The 22,434-nt window shown below is 44.8% G+C and overlaps 1 protein-coding gene across 4 annotated transcripts in view; it reads left to right on the top strand.

Annotated features, from left to right (window-relative positions):
• LOC122934435 (probable cation-transporting ATPase 13A5) overlaps positions 1 to 22,434 on the top strand; it is a 246,680-nt gene that overhangs the window by 212,022 nt on the left and 12,224 nt on the right. For all 4 annotated transcript variants that reach the window (XM_044289895.1, XM_044289893.1, XM_044289894.1 and 1 more), the window contains one exon: positions 20,825 to 20,905. In XM_044289895.1, the coding sequence (XP_044145830.1) occupies positions 20,825 to 20,905 (81 nt within the window). The remainder of the gene's footprint in view (positions 1 to 20,824; positions 20,906 to 22,434) is intronic.

Genomic DNA, 22,434 nt, shown 5'->3' with positions numbered 1-22,434 from the left:
CAGCTAACTGCACCACCACCTGATACGCAACGTGTTAGCAGGAGGCAACATTTCACTAACATGGTGGAACAGTACTTGTGCACACCCCTCCACGTACTGACTGATGGTTCGGCCCCATTCAACTTCTGGGTCTCTAAATTGTCCACGTGGCCAGAGCTAGCCTTTTATGCCTTGGAGGTGCTGGCCTGCCCGGCGGCCAGCGTTTTGTCTGAACGTGTATTCAGCACGGCAGGGGGCGTCATTACAGACAAACGCAGCCGCCTGTCTACAGCCAATGTGGACAAGCTGACGTTCATAAAAATGAACCAGGCATGGATCCCACAGGACCTGTCCGTCCCTTGTCCAGATTAGACATTAACTACCTCCCATTAACCATATATTATTGTACTCCAGGGCACTTCCTCATTCAATCCTATTTTTAATTTCATTTTACCATTATATTGCGAGGCTACCCAAAGTTGAATGAACCTCTCCTCTGTCTGGGTGCCGGGGCCTAAATATATGCCAATGGACTGTTCCAATGTTGGGTGACTTGAAGCCTGATTCTCTGCTATGACATGCAGACTAATTCTCTGCTGACATGAAGCCAGATCCTCTGTTACGGGACCTCTCTCCTCTGCCTGGGTGCTGGGCCTAAATATCTGACAATGGACTGTTGCAGTGGTGGCTGACGTGAAGCCTGATTTTCTGCTATTACATGCAGACTGATTCTCTGCTGACATGAAGCCAGATCCTCTGTTACGGGACCTCTCTCCTCTGCCTGTGTGCTGGGCCTAAATATATGCCAATGGACTGTTGCAGTGGTGGCTGACGTGAAGCCTGATTCTCTGCTATGACATGCAGACTAATTCTCTGCTGACATGAAGCCAGATTGTCTGTTACGGGACCTCTCTCCTCTGCCTGTGTGCTGGGCCTAAATATATGCCAATGGACTGTTGCACTGGTGGCTGACGTGAAGCCTGATTCTCTGCTATGATATGAAGACTGATTCTCTGCTGACATGAAGCCAGATTGTCTGTTACGGGACCTCTCTCCTCTGCCTGGGTGCTGGGCCTAAATTTATGAAAATGGACTGTTGCAGTGGTGGCTGACGTGAAGCCTGATTTTCTGCTATGACATGCAGACTGATTCTCTGCTGACATGAAGCCAGATTGTCTGTTACGGGACCTCTCTCCTCTGCCTGGGTGCTGGGCCTAAATTTATGAAAATGGACTCTTACAGTGGTGGGTGACGTGAAGCCTGATTCTCTGCTATGACATGAAGACTGATTCTCTGCTATGACATGAAGACTGATTCTCTGCTGACATGAAGCCAGATTGTCTGTTACGGGACCTCTCTCCTCTGCCTGGGTGCTGGGCCTACATTTATGACAATGGACTGTTGCAGTGGTGGCTGACGTGAAGCCTTATTCTCTGCTATGACATGCAGACTAATTCTCTGCTGACATGAAGCCAGATTGTCTGTTACGGGACCTCTCTCTTCTGCCTGGGTGCTGGGCCTAAATTTATGACAATGGACTGTTGCAGTGGTGGGTGACGTGAAGCCTGATTCTCTGCTATGACATGCAGACTGATTCTCTGCTGACATGAAGACAGATTCTCTGTTACGGGACCTCTCTCCTCTGCCTGGGTGCTGGGGCCTAAATATCTGAGAATGGACTGTTCCAGTGGTGGGTGACGTGAAGCCAGATTCTCTGCTATGGGACCTCTCTCCAATTGATTTTGGTTAATTTTTATTTATTTAATTTTTATTTTAATTCATTTCCCTATCCACATTTGTTTGCAGGGGATTTACCTACATGTTGCTGCCTTTTGCAGCCCTCTAGCTCTTTCCTGGGCTGTTTTACAGCCTTTTTAGTGCCGAAAAGTTCGGGTCCCCATTGACTTCAATGGGGTTCGGGTTCGGGACGAAGTTCGTATCGGGTTCGGATCCCGAACCCGAACATTTTCGGGAAGTTCGGCCGAACTTCTCGAACCCTAACATCCAGGTGTCCGCTCAACTCTATTTTTAACCCCTCAATGTCCATTTTATTTAGCATTCTGTCTTAAGAATCCTATTATTTTCCTTTTTAACCATGTTATAATGAAAAATAATAAAATAACCCAAACACCGAACCCGAACTTCAGAAAAAAAGTCCGGATTCGGATACCTGAACTCGCACAGTTCGCTATGAACCCGAACTTTGTAGTTTAGGTTCGCTCAACCCTAAAAATAACTGTTTTGGCACTGTTTTTATTTTTTGTTATTTACATTGTTCATCTGACATGTTAGATCATGTAGTATTTTTATAGGGCAGGTTGTTATGGACGCGACAATACCAAATTTTTTATGTTTGTCTCAGTTTTACATACAGCATTTTTTGGGAGACTCCAGGGGCACATTTTTTTCGGGATGAGATGTCAGTTTGAATAGTACTATTTTAAGGTGCATATGACTTTTTGATCGCTTGGTATTACACTTTTTGTGATGTAAGGTGACAAAAAAATGGCTTTTTTTTACATCTTTTTATTTTATTTTTTTACTGTGTTTACCTGAGGCGTTATGTCATGTTATATGTCTACTTTTTTTTTTTTTTTACATTTTAACACAATAAAAGCAGTTTTTTTGCCCGATTGATTTATGAAGGGGCTCATTTTTTGTGTTATGAGGTGAAGGTTTGACTGGTACTATTTTGGGGGGCATAGACCTTTTTGATCGCTTGGTGTTGCACATTTTGTGATGTAAGGTGACAAAAAATGATTGTTTTAAGACAGTTTTTATTTTATTTTTTGTACAGCATTCAGGTGAGGGTGGATCATGTGATATTTTTTATAGAGACAGTTGTTACAGATGCGGTAATACCCAATATGTCTGGTTTTCTTTTTCTTTTTTTTTTTTTTTTTACAATTGTATGTGTTTTATTTTGTTTTATATACTTGATCCTTTATTTTAATTTTTTTTATTAAAAAACACTTTTTTTTCTTTTTCTTTTTGTTCCACTCTTGGACTTCAACTTCTGAGGTCTTATCCCCTCTGTAATGCTTTAAAATACAACCTGTATTGTAATGCATTGGCTGTCACTTTTATTTTGAGTAGCGATGGATGTTTGGGTTCGCCGGGTTCGTCCGAACTTCGGGTCAAAGTTTGGGACCCAAACCCCATTGAAGTCAAAGGTGACCCAAACTTTGGTGCACTAAAATGGCTGTAAAATAGTCATAGCAAGGGCTAGAGGGCTGCAAAAGGAAGCACAATGGGGATAAGAGCAGGGCTGCAAAAGGAAGCAAAATGGGGATAAGAGCAGGACAATTGCCATGCAAACAAATGTGGATAGGGAAATGACTTAAAATAACATAGAAAAGATATATATATTTTTTTAATAATAATTTTGAACTAGGAGGCGAAGGTCACAGTGGAGTAGGAGGTTGAGGAGGCGGTAGATGTGGTGGTGTAGGTGGAAGCGGCGGTGAAGGAGGAGGAGATAGCCAAGACTGTTTTCGTTTTTTCTTTTTTTTTTCCTTCCTTTATTTATTTATGTTTTATAAATTTGGGAAGGCCCCAAAACATTAAAATGGAAAAAAAGAACGCAAAGAGAAAGTGCGATGGAGTATAACAAATGGCTGGGTGCGGCCGGTATAGTTGTCTACTCAGCACAAGGTATGGACAAGTCCTGTGGGTTCCATGCCTGGTTCATTTAAACGAATGTGAGCTTGTCCACATTGGCTGTGGACAGACGGCTGCGCTTGTCTGTGATCACACCCCTTGCCATGCTGAACACACATTCGGACAATACACTGGCCGCAGGGCAGGCCAGCACCTCCAAGGCGTAAAGGGCAAGCTCAGGCCATGTGCCTAATTTGGAAATCCAGAATTTGAATGGGGCAGACCCATCAGTCAGTATGTGTAGGCGTGTGCACACGTACTGTTCCACCAGGTTGCTGAAATGCTGCCTCCTGCTAAGAAGTTCCGTATCAGCTGGCGGTGCTGGTTGTTGTGGTGTGCTGACAAAGCTTTTCCACATTTCAGCCATGCTAACCCTCTTTTATGAGGTGCTTGCGGTGCCCAGCTGCGTTGGAAACTTCTTCCTCCTCCTCTGCGTTTGCCTTCTGCTACCAGTGAGCCCCCAGCGGTGGAAATTTCATAAGAAACGCGTCTACCAGTGTGCGCTTTTACTCACGCATCTTCCACTCACGATCCAGTGGCAAAATTAAGGACGGCACATTGTCCTTGTAGCGGGGATCCAGCAGGGTGGCAACCCAGTAATCAACACGGGTCAGAATGTAGGAAACTCGGCGGTCATTGCGCAGGTACAGCAGCATGTAGTCGCTCATATGTGCCAGGCTGCCCAGAGGAACCGACAAGCCTCTGCGGGAGTTGTATCGTCTGTGTCCTCTGTATCCCCCTAGCCACGCTTCAGTGATGCCCTTGAGCTGCTTTAGGAAGGGTAGTTGAGCGGCACTCCTTTAGATAGTCGGCGGTGCTCAGTGGTAAGGGTACATAACTTGATATCAAAGAACCACGGCACTCAATAGCTGCTTATGAATCAGTTGTTTTATTTTTCTTTTTCTTTATATATCTTTTTTCATTTTTATATATCCATCCAAAAAAAAATTGATAAGCCACTGGCCAACGTTTCGGTCTATTTGACCTTGTTCACGGCCTTAGTCTGTATAGTCATGAACTTCATGACTATACAGACTAAGGCCGTGAACAAGGTCAAATAGACCGAAACGTTGGCCAGTGGCTTATCAATTTTTTTTGGATGGATATATAAAAATGAAAAAAGATATATAAAGAAAAATAAAAATAAAACAACTTGAGCTGCTTTAGGTGCCACCCAGCTGTGAACACGGTTTCTCCTCCTCATCATCCTCCTCATTCTCTATAACTGTGTCCTGGCTGGACATTTGTGTACATGTTCCTCAGTGCAGGAACCCACCCTCCGAGCCACTTGTGAATGACTGGCCTGATAACTGTGGAAATGATCCCTCTTCCTCCTCCACTTCCTCCTGTGCCACATCCTCTTCCATCATCGCCTGAAGCGTTTTTTCAAGGAGACATAGAAGTGGGATAGTAACCCTGAGGAAGGCATCATCTGCACTGACCATATTGGTGGAGTACTTGAAACAGCGCAACATGGCAAACGTGTCCTGCATGGAGGCCCACTCGTTGGCGGTGATGAGGTGTTGTTCCCGCAGAGCGAATCACCCTTGCGTGCTGCAGCTGAAACTCCACTATCACCTGCTGCTGCTCGCACAGTCTCTCCAGCATGTGCAATGTGGAGTTCCAACTTGTGGGTACGTCACATATGAGGCGGTGAGTGGGAAGGCCGAAGACAGGCAAGCAGCAGCAGGGTGAGAACGCTGAAAGCACGCACAGACGGCCCGCACTTTCCGTAACAGCTCTGACATATCGGGATAATTTTTTAGGAACCTCTACACCACCAAATTCAGCACATGCGCCAGGCAAGGGATGTGTGTCAAACCGGCTAGGCCCAGAGCTGCTACAAGATTTTGCCCGTTATCGCACACCACCAGGCCGGGCTTGAGGCTCAGTGGCATCAACCACTCATCGGTCTGTTGTTCCATGCCCGTCCACAGCTCAGTGTGGGGTTTTTCCCCCAAAAATATGAGTTTCAAAACAGCTTCTTTTGTTTCCCCCTAGCTGTGCTGAAGTTGATGGTGCAGGTTAGTGATGAGCGGCAGGTGCCATATTCGATTTCGACGAAATTCGCGAATATTCGATAGAATATTTGTTTTATATTCGTTGAAATCAAATATTCGTCATTATTCTTGTTATCGCGATTAATATGCGATTTAAATAATCGCGTATTGCGATTGTAACTTAAAGGCTACTCTCCTATTGAAATAGCAATGCGATTAATTCAAGTTATAAAAATCGAATTTCGATTTTAACTTAGTAATGCTATATTCCTTATTGGTTAATTCTAGCCTAATATGGACTATAGCAGTGCTAAGTTAAAATCGAAATTCGATTATTATAACTTGAATTAATCGAATTGCGATTTCAACTTGGACCTGGTTTACTATGGTTGGCTTGGTAGAATTAGCGAATATGACGAATATATTCGTTATATTCCACAAAACGAATATAACGAATGTATTCGTCATATTCCACAAAACGAAGATAACGAATGTATTCTGCATCTTCGTTTTAGCTACCTATTCGTCAACTTCGTTAATTCTAGCAATCATATAGGAAAGTTTACTATAGAGACAGCTAAGTATAATTTGCTATGCGATTATATGACTGCTTTTTTTTTAATAAATAGTATAATTATAATAATTATCAGGTATTATAATTATTCTATTTATTTTAAAAAAAAAGCAAAGTAATATAATCGCATAGCGAATTAAACTTAGCTGTCTCTATAGTGAACTTTCCTATATCATTGCTAGAATTAGCGAAGTTGACGAATAGGTAGCTAAAACGAAGATGCAGAATACTTTGTTATCTTCGTTTTGTGGAATATAACGAATATATTCGTCATATTCGCTAATTCTACCAAGCCATTGAAGCCAACCATATAGTAAACCAGGTCCAAGTTGAAATCGTCATGCGGTTAATATAACTCAAAGTAATCGCATGGCGATTTTAACTTAGTAATGCTATATTCCATGCTCATGGAGCGTCCCCATCACCATGGGAACGACTCCATATACTAGAATGTACTGTCAGATTTGAGAATTACGTTGAAATCGCAATTCGATTATTTCAAGTTATAATAATCGAATTTTGATTTTAACTTAAAGGCTACTCTCCTATTGAAATAGCAATGCAATTAATTCGTTATAAAAATCGAATTTCGATTTTAACTTAGCTCTTCTATATTCCATATTCGTTAATTCTAGCCTAATATAGAATATAGCAGTGCTAAGTTAAAATCGAAATTCGATTTTTATAACTTGAATTAATCGCATTGCTATTTCAATAGGAGAGTAGCCTTTAAGTTAAAATCGAAATTCGATTATTATAACTTGAAATAATCGAATTGCGATTTCAACGTAATTCTCAAATCCGACAGTACATTCTAGTATATGGAGTCGTTCCCATGGTGATGGGGACGCTCCATGAGCATGGAATATAGCATTACTAAGTTAAAATCGCCATGCGATTACTTCGAGTTATATTAATCGCATGGCGATTTCAACTTGGACCTAGTTTACTATATGGTTGGCTTCAATGGCCTGGTAGAATTAGCGAATATGACGAATATATTCGTTATATTCCACAAAACGAAGATAACAAAGTATTCTGCATCTACGTTTTAGCTACCTATTCGTCAACTTCGCTAATTCGAGCAACCATATAGGAAAGTTTACTATAGAGACAGCTAAGTTTAATTCGCTATGCGATTATATTACTTTGCTTTTTTTAAAAATAAATAGAATAATTATAATACCTGATAATTATTATAATTATACTATTTATAAAAAAAAGCAGTCATATAATCGCATAGCGAATTAAACTTAGCTGTCTCTATAGTAAACTTTCCTATATGGTTGCTCGAATTAGCGAAGTTGACGAATAGGTAGCTAAAACGTAGATGCAGAATACATTCGTTATCTTCGTTTTGTGGAATATGACGAATACATTCGTTATATTTGTTTTGTGGAATATAATGAATATATTCGTCATATTCGCTAATTCTACCAAGCCAACCATAGTAACCCAGGTCCAAGTTGAAATCGCAATTCGATTAATTCAAGTTATAATAATCGAATTTCGATTTTAACTTAGCACTGCTGTAGTCCATATTAGGCTAGAATTAACGAATATGGAATATAGCAGTGCTAAGTTAAAATCGAAATTCGATTTTTATAACTTGAATTAATCGCATTGCTATTTCAATAGGAGAGTAGCCTTTAAGTTAAAATCGAAATTCGATTATTATAACTTGAAATAATCGAATTGCGATTTCAACGTAATTCTCAAATCCGAAAGTACATTCTAGTATATGGAGACGTTCCCATGGTGATGGGGACGCTCCATGAGCATGGAAGTCGGCAGAAGCGGCAACGGGCACTGACTGGAGCAGCTAGGAAGCCAGGAATCCAAAGGACAGGTAAGAACAACTTTAGGGAAGTGGGGAAAAAAATATATAACAATAAAAAATAAATAAAAAAAGAATATTCGAAATATCAAATTTATATCACTATATTCTAAATATTCGCGAATTAGCAAAGTGCCGATATTCGCGGAAAAAATTTGATATTCGAATATTCGCGCTCAACACTAGTGCAGGTGTTACACTGACTGGATGAGGAGGCGGTAGGGGAGGAAGTGGAGTAGGAGGAGAAGGCAACAGGAGGCAACGAGAAACGTCCTGTAATCCTTGGTGACAGAAGAACATGCTATCTGCCTCAGGCCCAGCCGCCACTGCATTTACCGAATGTGCTGTTAGGGAGATATAACGTCCCTGCCCGTGCTTACTGGTCCACGTATCGATAGTTATGTGGACCTTGCCACAGATGGTGTTGTGCAGTACACACCTGATTTTGTCCGCTACTTGCCGTGGGTAGGGGGGTACTTCCTCTTTCTCTCCAGTGTTTGGGGGATGGACAGCTGAAAGCTTCCATGAGACAGTGTGGAGATGCTTGGTGATGGTGGTGGAGGTGGTGGTGTTTCTGCCACATTCTCTGCCACATTTGCAGGGTGGCAGGTGCCACTGTCACTCCACAGGGGGAGGAAGAGGCCGAGACCGCAGCAGAAAATGGAGCAGGAGGAGCCTGAGATCTTTAGTGGTTTTTGAGGTGTGTACTCCACTGAATCTTGTGCTTTGCATTTAGATGCCTGGTCATGCAGGTGGTTCTCAGGTTTAGGACATTTATGCCTCGCTACAGGCTCCGATTGCACAGCATGCAAACCCCTTGTGCCTTGTCATCAGCACATTATCTGAAGAACTGCCATGCCAGGGAACTCCTTGGAGCTGGCTTTGGTGTGCTCAGTCCCTAGGCGCGGTGGGCAGTAGCAGGCATACTGACTATGGGACGGCCACTCTGCTTTTACATTCTGCTCCCTTTTGCTGTGCGGCTGGCGCTGTGTGGCCACCACCTCTTCCTCCGAACTGCACATGTCACTCGCATGACCTTGATTCCATGTGGGATCTAGTACCTCATCATCCTCCACATCATCTTCCACCCACACGTCACCCCTGCCCTCCTTGCCGGTCTGCAGCAGTTGGCATCTGTGTTTCATCATCATCAGAGACGTGCTGCGGTGGTCCTCCCATGTGTACTTCCTGAAACATAAGTGGTTGGGTATCAGTTCACTCAATCTCTTCCACTTCTGGGGCAGGGCTAGGTGGATGGCCCATGGAAACCCCGCCAGCAAAGTCATCAAAAAGCATAAGAGACTGCTGCATGACTTGGGGCTCAGACTGCTTGGCTGATTTGCAAGTGGGTGAGGTGAAAGACAGATGCCCATGGGCTGCAGGTGTCAACTCTGCTCTTTCAGCAGGGGACCGGCTGGGAGACAATGTGAAGGAACTGGAGGCACTGTCAGCCACCCAACTTAACGATCTGTCACCTACGTGCACCTGAAGAAGGTGTTTCATTTGGGCGTGTAGCTGGCACAGATCGACCACGCCCTCTCCCTGCAACAGGAGCTCCACCAACACCAGCAGCACCACGATCAGGGCCACGTCCCTTATTTGACACTCTCCTCATTCTTTGAGATCACCCACTGAACTAACAGACTTAACTATATTAATTTCCCTGTCACGTATGCAGTGCACGTGTACCGCACACCAAAAATGGGTATATGTCACCCACCAATCTAACAGACGGATTAACTATATTAATTTCCCTGTCATGGATGCAGTGCAGGTGTACCTCACACCAAAAATGACAAGAAGGGAGACAAAAAACACAGCGCCTCATGTGTGGTACCGCCTTATAGACAATATAAATTTATGGTGCGTATTTCGCTTACCGGATTCTGTTGTGAGGAGTCATAACAGCTGAATGAGCCTTAGCTGGTATATTTCCCCACCAGCATAAGGGGATGCCGCGCTGCTGCCTGGGTCTATTCCTGTCCCAAGGGTTCCAGGAAAGTAGATATGCAGAAAATCTTAAAAAATTGTCAGACCACTATCCGGCGCTGCAGGCATAGAATTCAGTCCTTTAGATGAATAAGATTCTTTTTATTTAAAGTCAACACGTCTCAAGGGCAAAGTGCCCTCTTCGTCAGGACAATATACAGAATAAAGATTCACTTGTGATGGGGATATTTAAAACGCTATTTTGGCGGGTTAAACTGGGAGAGGTTCGGGGGTGGGATGGGCGTGTTTAGTATAATGAGGCTAATTGCCGGTATCTATCGGTGATCAGTGGTAAATGGTGTTAGATGTCTGACACTTTCTATGATGTGCAGACTGGGTAACGCGGGGTCAAGCGCTTCATAGCATGATTGCATACATTGTTTCAACAGTCAATTCCGTGATACACATAGTGATACATTTAATGATACATTTTATGATGGTATGTTTGGTGTTACAGCGGCGCTTCCATTCTCATTAAGGGTCAGTACTGCAGTGAGCATTATTCTTCTGCAGAGAGCTGAGAGTATACCCAGCTCCCCGCTTTTACCATGCAGCGGTTCGCTGTCAGTCATTATTGCAGGATCTCCCCGCTTCTCCTGCACACTGTGAAGCTCAGCGCTGCCCGATCTCTCACACCAAAAATCGGTATATGTCACCCACAGAACTAAGGGACAGATTATTTATTATATTTTTGTGTCCGGGGTACAAAGATTGGTCACCCACAGAATTACCAGCCAGATTAATTATTATATTTCTGTGTCAGGGGTGCAAAGCTGGTGTAAAAATCACTATCAGTCACTAACAGAAAAAATAGGCAGATGAGATTCCTAACACTCTCCCTTGCTTCAGCTGCCTGCTTCCTGTCCCTGCATTACTCAGAGCTGATGGGCGGTGCTAAACGTAATCCAGCTTTTATAGAGGCTGGGTCAGATGATGCACCGGCCAATCACAGCTGTGCCATTACTAGGCATGGCTCTGATGGCTTCTTAGTGCCCACAGCTTAAAAGCTTGCTGATTGGCTGCCCTGAAGCCTTTCAACAAGCTTTATTAAATGCCCGAACACCGAACTCAAACTTTTGCTGCAAAGTTCGGGTTCAGGTCCGGGCACCCGAACCTGCAATGTTCGGTACGGACCCAAACTTTGCAGTTCGGGTCCGCTCAACACTAATGCTGACAGCCCGACTGTGAGACCCAGCCCCAGGCTGCCTTCTCTGTCATCGGGTCCCCACCACTGCAGCGCAGGGACCCAATGGGGAAGCAGAGGGCACCGATACCCTCTGCGAACCCTCTGCATGCCGCGGCATACAAGGGGTTAATACGCTGGCATCAGTGTTTTCATCCATGCCGGCGTATGCAACAGGGGCCCGGCTGTCAGTGACTGCCAGGTTTGTGCCTCTGATGAGGTAGGCACAGCTCCTACACCCGCCCGATCAGCCTTCCGTACATGTAAGGTCGTACATGTATGGCGAGCGTCCTCTATGGGTTAATAATCTATCAAATTTTGTATATGAACATAGGCTGGTTGATGTGCTGTGCATTGGATATATGTATATAGTGCAGTTATGTGCCACTTGTGAAGGGGGTGGGAGACAAAGGGCCCACCTTGAAAAGGGGCCCACCGGGGATTCACCTGTACTCCTGTGGGCCAGTCCAAGCCCGAAGCTGTGCCACTGTTCCAGTCTGCCTGCCCAGAATTCCATGGGATCAGAGAAAATGGCTTGAGCCAGAGACTGGCCAGAGTGTAGGTAAGCCTGAACCTGGGCATTGAAGTGGGAGCTATCGGCTTGCTGATTGTCCTCAGCCTGGCACAGCACATGTAAAAACTGGTCCATCATGTTGAGGAGACTGAATTGTTTGCTTCTGATGCTGTGGCTTCTGCTGCTTGTGGTGTTGGGGGAGAGGGACTCTACGGGGGCAGAGAGAGACCCCCTCCACTGAGACAATTGGGTGTCCTGGCAGGTGTCATCGCCATCATCCTCCTCTTGCAATGATAGCTCCTTATCCTCCTCCATGGCAGTTTTCCTTGTGGGTCCCCAACAGCAAAAGGGCAGACAGCAAGATTCATAACCTGTTCTTTTTCCGTTGCCCCCTGCTGTCTGAGTGTCAGCATCTGTTTTAAGATAACTATAAGGAGGATGACATTTTTCATGCTGCAGTTGTCCCTGTTGACAAACCTTATAGCCTTTGTGAAGGGCTTCAGCACCAGCCAGGCATCTTGGATGAGTTACCATTGTCTAACCTCGAAGCAACACATGCTCTCTGCTGATGAGAGTGTATCGTGCATGATAAAATCATTCACGACTTTCCACTGCTTCTACAGACGCTCGAGCATGTGCAAAGATGAATCCCAGGGAGTTGGAAAGTCCAGGATTAAGCTGTATAATGGCATTCTGTTGCTGCAAGTTCTCGCCACATAAAAATGGCTCAAATGCAAGGAAAGTGTCCTGGACATTGACAGCACCTTTTACAAGACAATGTACATATTTAAATAGTGTTGCATGACTATGTTGATGATGTGCACCATGCAGAACACCTTGCCCAGCGTGATGTTTGCTGCTTGATGTATTTTAGCAACTGCTCGCTTGTGTGGCTACTCTCGCCCAGGCTGCATGGCAATGCTAGACTTGACACTAGTGTTGATCAAACACCAAAGTGCTTGGGTGTTCGGGTCGAACACCTCGGGATGCTCGAGCACAATGGAAGTCAATGAGAGAACTTGAGCTTTAAACCAGGCACCCCCTGCTCTGAATAGGGGAGGGTGTCTGGTTCATAGGAAAAGGTCATAAATTAATGGAAACACCACCAAAATGGTTAGGGAACAGCATGGGGAGGATGTCTGGATGCATCTTGGACTCCCAGGTCGCTGCTGGTAACGATGTTGTTTGAGTAGGACGCCACTTTTACAGACTGACAATAATACGCACAAAACCGAATATAAAATCGATTTTAGAGAAAAAATTGTTAGGAAACATTCTTTCCTGTATGTTTACTTGTATATAAAGTGCAAGTGCTGCCAAAAATTACAAGGAAAAGGCACTCCGATGCAACCTGTATATCACATAATGGAGGGCCTCATTCACATTGTTGTACAATTGTTTAGGTAATGGGACTCCTACACTCATAAAGCCTATGCACTAAGTAAAAGGGCTTTCAAAAATTACAAGGCACTCCAATACACCCTTTATTACACATAAAGGAGGGCATCATACACCCTTAAAAAATTATGATTGATGGCCTGCTGGTGACCCTCAAAAACATTAGGAGCAAGGGCCTGCTGGTGACCCTCTAAAACATTACGGGCAAGGGCCTGCTGCCGAGCTGACCATCTAAAACATTAGGGGTAAGGGCCTGCTTCTGATCTGTGCAACGAAAAAATTATGGGTGAGTGCCTGCTGCTGAGCTGACCATTGAAAAAATTATGGACTAGTACCTGCTGCTTAGCTAACCATTAAAAAAATTATGGGCGAGGGCCTGCTGCTGAGCTGACCCTCTAAAACATTACATGCAATGGCCTGCAGGTGAGCTAGCCCTCTAAAAGATTGTAGGTGAGAGCCTGCTGGTGAGCTGACCCTGTACAATATTATGGTTGAGGGCCTGCTGGTGAGCTGACCCTCAAAAACCTTATATGTGAGGGCCTGCTGGTGAGCTGACCCTCTAAAAGATTGTAGGTGGGGACCAGCTGGTGAGCTGACCCTGTAAAACATTATGGTTGAGGGCCTGCTGGTGAGCTGACCCTCAAAAACATTATATGCAATGGCCTGCAGGTGAGCTAGCCCTCTAAAAGATTGTAGGTGAGAGCCTGCTGGTGAGCAGACCCTGTACAATATTATGGTTGAGGGCCTGCTGGTGAGCTGACCCTCAAAAACCTTATATGTGAGGGCCTGCTGGTGAGCTGACCCTCTAAAAGATTGTAGGTGGGGACCAGCTGGTGAGCTGACCCTGTAAAACATTATGGTTGAGGGCCTGCAGGTGAGATGACCCGCTAATAGATTGTAGGTGAGGGCTCGCTGGTGAGCTGACCCTCTAAAACATTATATGCGAGGGCCTACAGGTGAACTGACCCTCTACAACATTAGGAGTGAGTGCAGACCAATAAGCATGTTGATATGATGGAAGAGGAGGAGGAATAGAAAAGGAAGTTTGAACCATATACCCTTTTTTGTGGTGGAAAGGGTGCATGGGAATACAGTGTATTAAGTCCAGGATTAAGCTGTATAATGGCATTCTGTTGCTGCAAGTCCTCGCAACATAAAAATTGCTCAAATGCAAGGACAGTGTCCTGGACATTGACAGCACCTTTTACAAGCCAGTGTACTTATTTAAAAAGTGTTGCATGACTAGGTTGATGATATGCACCATGCAGACACGTATATGCTGTTTTTCCAAACTTCAGCCAAAATAAATTACATTTGAACTATGCTAAAATGAAACAAGGAGTTTGGCCTAGTATGTAATGTTATTACTCAGAGATGTTATCCTCTGCTACCAAGCATATTGTAAGGCACACATGCTTTTTTTCTAAAGTTAAACAAACAAATTATAAAATTTAACTATGTGGAGATGCCCTGACTGTCACAAGGGTGTCAAGAGCCACGCCTGACTCCGTTGTACCCGGGGTCAGGAGGTCGCAGCGGTTGGCTGCACGCTCTATGTCAGATAGGGAAGTTTCCTTATTGTAGCTTTCTGGGTTTGCTTTACAAACCCTTTTGGCTCACTCAGGGATCCGTAGCTCCTTCTCTCAGCTGTTCCTTGTCCAGCACTCCCAATCCTCCTTATATTCCCCTCTCACACTTCTCTGGTTGCCAGATATAGAGCTTCCTGCCTGGACATCTATTCTGACCCACTGGAGCTGTGTTGCTGCGTTCTCTGAGTGCTGCCTTAGAACGCTACCCTCCGGATCCCTGTTGGACCTTTGTGGACAATTGTTGCCGTCCACCGGGGTGTTTGTGTTTGTCTGTGTTTGTCTGTCCTCTCCCTGGTGTTTCCCTCTTAGTGTCAGTGGTGCGGACTAGCGATCCCACCGGCCCTTTCATTATCTAGGGCTCATTTCAGGGAAAGCCAGGGTTTAGGCACGTGATCGCAGCACGGGTGAGGAACCCGTCTAGGGACGTCAGGGCAGTCAGGTGCCAGCTGCAAGGTGAGTTAGGGGTCACCACCTTTCCCTCTCCCTTGGGCAGGGCTTTCCCTGTTTTCCTCCCTGTGCGTGACACCGGTCATTACATTATATCTGGCCCTTATTTTTGTGTAGGTAAAAAAAAAAAAAAAAGATTTTTTTTTTTACCTACTTAGAATCCAGTATGGATCCAATTGCTGCTCTGTCTGAACAATTTCATGGCCTGTCTTTGGAGGTGGCAGGATTGAAGGAGTCGGTCCTCCAGCAACAGCAGCAATTACAACAGACCGCAAGCCCAGCGGTTGCTACTGGTAACCAGGTTGTTGCGAAACCCAAGGTCCCTCTCCTTGACAGATTTTCTGGGGGAAGGGACAAGTTTTTGACTTTTCGTGAGGCCTGTAAACTATACTTTAAACTGCGTCCTTACTCCTCTGGTAATGAAGAACAGCGGGTGGGTGTTGTTATTTCCCTGCTGCAGGGGGACCCGCAGTCCTGGGCGTTCTCTTTACCTACTGATTCCCAGGCTCTTCGGTCAGTGGATGAGTTTTTCGGGGCCTTGGGTCTCATATATGACGACCCTGACCGAGTCGCACTGGCTGAATCAAAATTACGGAGACTCCTACAAGGAGAGCGGCCGGTAGAGGAGTATTGCTCTGACTTCCGTAGGTGGGCTACGGATACCCAATGGAACGACCCGGCTCTCAGGAGTCAGTTCTGCTCTGGGTTATCCGAAAGGGTTAAGGATGCTCTTGCATTGTATGAGACCCCCTTTTCCCTTGATGCAGTTATGTCCCTTTCTATCCGTATAGATAGACGCCTTAGGGACAGGTTGAAAAAACCGGAGCCATTGGTAACCCCTCCCAAGCAGCAGTTAGTCTGTACAGACTTAGATGAGCCTATGCAGCTAGGAGGAACTACTCGTCAGGTCCGTCCTCCTGAGGTTCACCGTAGGCGTGGGGCTTGTTTTTTTTGTGGGGAGAGGGGTCATTTCATTAATGTCTGTCCTTCTTTCCTCAGAAACAAAAAACCGTCGGAAAACTACTAACCCCAGGCTGTGCGGAGGATGTCAGCCGGGGGGTATACGTCTCCTCCATACGTACATCGCAATTTGTGTTGCCAGCGGTTATTGTTTTTGGTGATAAGACAGAGACTATTTCTTTCTTTCTAGACAGTGGAGCAGGGGTAAATTTGATAGATGCCCATTTTGCCCGCACTATGGGTTTGTCTCTCTGTACGTTACAGAGACCTATTCCCATATTCGCTATTGATTCTGCTCCTCTGTCTCAGAGAAATCTCACCCACATTGTCCATAATTTACACCTTCGGGTAGGGGACCACCATATTGAGATGCTTTCAGGTTATGTTCTGGAGGGGCTTCCCACTCCGGTGGTGCTGGGTCTTCCCTGGTTGGTAGCGCACAATCCAGTGGTGGATTGGCAGGCCAGGGAGATATTGGAGTGGAGTGAGCCGTGCAGAGAAAATTGCTTAAATAGCAATTGCTTAGTCGCCTCCATAGCTACCCTACCTACATTTGTTTCGGACTTTGAGGACGTTTTTTCTGAAAAGGGTTGTCAGAAGTTACCACCTCATCGTCCTTATGATTGTCCGGTTAACCTTATTCCCGGCGCAAAATTACCCAAGACCAGGTTATATAATCTTTCAGGTCCAGAGAGACAAGCCATGAAAGATTATATCTCCGAGAGTTTGGCTAAGGGACACATCAGACCCTCTTCTTCACCCGTGGCTGCAGAGTTTTTCTTCGTTAAAAAGAAAGATGGGGGCCTGCGTCCTTGCCTAGATTTCCGCGAGCTAAACCGGATAACCATCCGAGACCCATACCCTCTTCCTCTCATTCCTGACCTGTTTAACCAGATTGCGGGTGCTAGGTGGTTCTCCAAACTCGATCTTAGGGGGGCCTACAATCTGATTCGTATTAAAGAGGGGGGTGAGTGGAAGACAGCGTTTAACACCCCTGAGGGGCATTATGAAAATCTAGTTATGCCTTTCGGCCTGACCAATGCTCCTGCCGTCTTTCAACATTTCGTTAATGACATTTTTAGTCATCTAATCGGCAGGTTTGTGGTAATATACCTAGATGATATTTTAATTTATTCGTCTGATCTGAGAACACATGAGGAGCATGTCAGACAAGTACTGCAGGTCCTACGGACGAATAAATTATATGCTAAAATTGAAAAATGTGTTTTTGCCGTTCAGGAGATACAATTCCTAGGTTATTATTTATCTGCGTCAGGTTTCCGTATGGATCCTAGGAAGGTCCAGGCAATTTTGGATTGGGATCTTCCTGAGAACCTCAAAGCACTACAACGGTTCTTGGGCTTCGCGAATTTCTATAGGAAATTCATTAAAAATTATTCGGTGATCGTAAAACCGCTTGCTGACATGACTAGGAAGGGGACTGATTTTTCTAAATGGTCTGACGCCGCTAAAGTTGCTTTTTCCTCTCTAAAAGAGAGGTTTACCTCAGCACCTGTACTAGTCCAACCTGATGTCTCTCAGCCTTTTATTGTTGAAGTCGATGCGTCAGAGGTGGGAGTGGGGGCTGTATTGCCTCAGGGTCCGTCTCCTGGAAAATGGCGTCCTTGTGCTTTCTTTTCTAAAAAACTATCTGCAGCAGAACAGAACTACGATATTGGCAATAGGGAACTGTTAGCTATTAAACTTGCGTTTGAGGAGTGGCGTCACTTTTTAGAGGGGGCAGTCCACCCCGTCACTGTGTTTACGGACCACAAAAATCTGCTGTACCTCGAATCAGCTAAGCGTCTCACCCCTAGACAGGCTAGGTGGTCGCTATTTTTTACCAGGTTTAACTTTGTGATTACCTATCGTCCTGGGGCAAAGAACACCAAGGCTGATGCACTATCTCGTTGTTTCCCTGGAGGGGGTAATGTGAGTGATCCGGTACCCATTCTACAAAGAGGAGTGGTTGTCTCTGCGGTACACTCTGCTTTGGAGGGGAAGGTGTTAGAGGCCCAGGGGGACGCCCCGGTCTCTTGCCCCTCAGAGAAATTGTTTGTACCGTTGAACCTACGTCTCGAATTATTAAAGGAACATCATAATTCGGCACTTGCTGGGCACCCGGGTAGTAAAGCAACCTTGGAGCTATTGTCTCGTCATTTTTGGTGTCCAAGGTTGCGTCAGGATGTATTGGATTTTGTGTCTTCTTGTTCTACCTGTGCGCGCGCAAAAGTTTCACATACACGTCCTGCAGGGTCTCTATTACCACTCGTCATTCCCAATAGACCATGGACACATCTGTCTATGGATTTTATCACTGACTTACCTTTGTCTGCGGGTAAAACAGTTATTTTGGTAGTAGTGGACAGGTTTAGCAAAATGGCACACTTCATTGCGTTACCCGCACTACCTAATGCTAAAACTCTTGCTCAGGTATTTGTCAGTGAGATCGTGAAGCTTCACGGGGTCCCATCCGATGTTGTTTCGGATCGGGGAACCCAGTTTATTTCTAAATTTTGGAAAGCTTTTTGTTCCCGTTTGGGGGTTCACTTGTCCTTTTCCTCAGCTTTCCATCCTCAGTCGAATGGACAGACTGAGCGTACCAACCAAAACCTGGAGACATATCTAAGATGTTTTGTGTCTGAAAACCAAGAGTTGTGGTCGTCATATTTACCGTTAGCTGAGTTTGCCATAAATAATCGCCGTCAGGAATCCACTGGCAAGTCACCATTTCTTGGTGCATATGGTTTTCATCCCCAATTCTGTACTTTCAAAGAGGGGGGGGTCTTCTGGGGTTCCCGAAGAGGAACGGTTTTCGTCATCTCTTTCATCGGTATGGCAGAAGGTGCAAGCTAACTTGAAAAATATGGGAGGTAAATACAAATGCATGGCTGATAAGAGACGGTCGCCAGGTCCGGACCTAGGAGTGAATGACTATGTGTGGTTGTCTACTAGGAATATCAAGTTGAAGGTTCCCTCTTGGAAACTGGGTCCTAGGTTTATTGGTCCTTACAAAATTGTAGCCATCATCAACCCCGTGGCTTTTCGCCTGGAGTTACCTCAGACTTTTAAAATCCATAATGTCTTTCATAAGTTGTTACTCAAAAAATATGTTCCACCTCTAGAACCGTCACCGCTGCCACCCCCTCCTGTTGTCGTGGATGGTAGTTTGGAATTTCAGATATCCAAAATTATTGATTCTCGTCGGGTCCGCCGCTCTCTTCAATATCTGGTGCACTGGAGAGGTTACGGTCCCGAGGAAAGAATGTGGGTTCCTGCGTCTGAGGTAAACGCCGACAGGCTGGTTCAGATTTTTCATGCCTCTCATCCTGAGAGACCTGGTCCTGAGTGTCCGGAGGCCCCTCGTAGAGAGGGGGGTACTGTCACGAGGGTGTCAAGAGCCACGCCTGACTCCGTTGTACCCGGGGTCAGGAGGTCGCAGCGGTTGGCTGCACGCTCTATGTCAGATAGGGAAGTTTCCTTATTGTAGCTTTCTGGGTTTGCTTTACAAACCCTTTTGGCTCACTCAGGGATCCGTAGCTCCTTCTCTCAGCTGTTCCTTGTCCAGCACTCCCAATCCTCCTTATATTCCCCTCTCACACTTCTCTGGTTGCCAGATATAGAGCTTCCTGCCTGGACATCTATTCTGACCCACTGGAGCTGCGTTGCTGCGTTAGAACGCTACCCTCCGGATCCCTGTTGGACCTTTGTGGACAATTGTTGCCGTCCACCTGGGTGTTTGTGTTTGTCTGTGTTTGTCTGTCCTCTCCCTGGTGTTTCCCTCTTAGTGTCAGTGGTGCGGACTAGCGATCCCACCGGCCCGTTCATTATCTAGGGCTCATTTCAGGGAAAGCCAGGGTTTAGGCACGTGATCGCCGCACGGGTGAGGAACCCGTCTAGGGACGTCAGGGCAGTCAGGTGCCAGCTGCAAGGTGAGTTAGAGGTCACCACCTTTCCCTCTCCCTTGGGCAGGGCTTTCCCTGTTTTCCTCCCTGTGCGTGACACCGGTCATTACACTGACATGGAGTTCGGACTAGTATTTAAGGTGTTTTCACTAAGATTTCAAAAGCTACTATACATCTATCCTGTGTAAAACACATGTTGTACAGTTTAAGCTTATTCCCCTACCCCACCACCCCAAAAAATATATATTTCTGAGATTCTGCAGTAGCTGTAGTTGTGCAAGGAGGTACATCCAGCCTCTGCTCCTCACTTCTCACTACCTGGCTGACAGCTTTCCTTGCCATTCCCTATTCTAGACACTTCTTTATAATTTCATCCTTTACCTTCAATGTCACTGGCATTAGAATTTCTATTGTGACTTTTGACTGAATTGGTCTTCAAAAAAGTTGGTTTTGGATTTTATTTTTTATTTTTTGAAAAATTGCCTCTGAAATTATAAAGTAAACATATTGTAAATGTTAATTAATGACTATTTTATGAGGTATCACTATCCATCTTAAAAGCAGAGAAATTCATTTTTTTTTTTACTTTTTCTGTAAATTTGGGATAAAAAAAGAAAGATAAAATATATTGACTCAAATGCACCACCAACATGAAGTATGTGTCACAAAAAACATTCTCAGAATCATTTGGATAAGTAAAAACATTCCAAAGTTATTACGACATAAAGTAATAAATGTCAGATTTGCAATATTGCTTACTAGATCACTGCATTTTATCTCCCCTACTAGCTTGTCTGCACGCCCTACTACTGGAGACTGGAAATATTTGGAATGCTTATAATACTCTTTGCTGCTTCTTACAGTGTAGAGGTAAGTCATTTTTCTTCTCTGTAAACTCTTGCATAAAAATATATATCATTTAAAAATTCTGTGACCCTTTGAGTAATAATTTATTACCAACTGAGCTAGACCAGCATTTAAGTCCAGCATTTAAACTTGGCGACGGCTTAAAAGCTGAGCAGGTGCGATAGCCATTGGGTTTCTGCTGTTTTAAAAAGCAGACATTCAGAGCAAATGCCTATGTTCAGCGATAAGATGCAGAATATGTTTTTTCCACTGTCCTTTGTGGCATCAGTGTGAGCATCTACTCTAGAGTAAATGTCTCGGGGGCGGTTAAGTGTCTGGTGTGAGAACCAGACTGACACAAACATGAAGGTGTCAACCGGACCTGGCCTACTTGCTGTGGTTCTGTCACCACTGCTGCGAAAAACATTTACCCAGTGGGTCTTCTGCTTGGGAAGTAATGCATGCTGCCAGCTCTGCTCCGCTTTTCAGTGACGATGAGTTTAGTGAGGACAGCCAGCAGCTACAGGCCATCACAGACTTGCAGAAGAGGTCCGCTGCATCCTCCCTTAGGTGTGCAACTAGCAAAGATAGTCGGGTGGAAGTACGTGTTGGGAGCCTTCAGGGACGTGGCCATGAGACTGGTGACATAAGTGGTGAACAGACAGTAGTTGATTATGATGTAGCTGTTCGAACGTAGGAGCCAGGTGAGGAGGGGACATCATCATCGGGGGTAAGGGTAGCAGCAGGCCCGTGAGACAGGAGTAGGTTGGCAGCGTGCCAATGAGCAAGCAGCATGAAAGCAGTGGGAGATCTGGAGCCAAAGATGCCTGGGGTAGACGGTCTGCAACTCAGGGGCTTACCTGTCAGGAAACTACGAGATGGATGTCATTCCACTCCATGTCCTGGAGGGTATGCTGATAAATTTGACTGGCAAGGGGACAGAAAACGTATCAACTACATCTCATGGCCACCTGAGCCCTGTGGAGGAATTCTATACAGAACTTAATTGTTATGTTATTCATAGACTTACTATGCATATTTCGTTTCAACAGGCGGTCTAATATATAGGCACGTTTATCTAGTTCACTTGCTGCACCATTAATAATTAATCTGTTCTGGTATATATAGGCTTACTGTGCACCAGGCTCATTATCAACAGGTGGTCTAATATATAGGCACGTTTATCTAGTTCAGTGATGGCAAACCTTTTAGACACCAAGTACCCCAAACTGCAAGAAGTTTTAACAGACCTGACCTGTATCCACAAATACTGCAGTATATGATATTTTCTTTTAAAGATGACCTGTCACCTCTCCTGACATGTTAGTTTTAATAACTACTTGCATTCTCCATGTCATAAAAATTTTATTATTATGACTAGTGTTGAGCAAATGGAAGTTAACGAAGTGGAATTTGAATTTCAGGAAACATTAGATTTATCACAAATCTGAATTTCTTAGCGCTTCGTGGTAACATCAATTAAAATACATTTTTCCGGAATTGACAGTAGAAAAAAATAAATAAATAAAAAAAACATACTCGCCTCATCTGTT

This window comes from Bufo gargarizans, chromosome 4 (assembly GCF_014858855.1).
Source record: "Bufo gargarizans isolate SCDJY-AF-19 chromosome 4, ASM1485885v1, whole genome shotgun sequence".
Classification (NCBI taxonomy): domain Eukaryota; kingdom Metazoa; phylum Chordata; class Amphibia; order Anura; family Bufonidae; genus Bufo; species Bufo gargarizans.
This window is presented reverse-complemented; position numbering and strand designations above follow the sequence as displayed.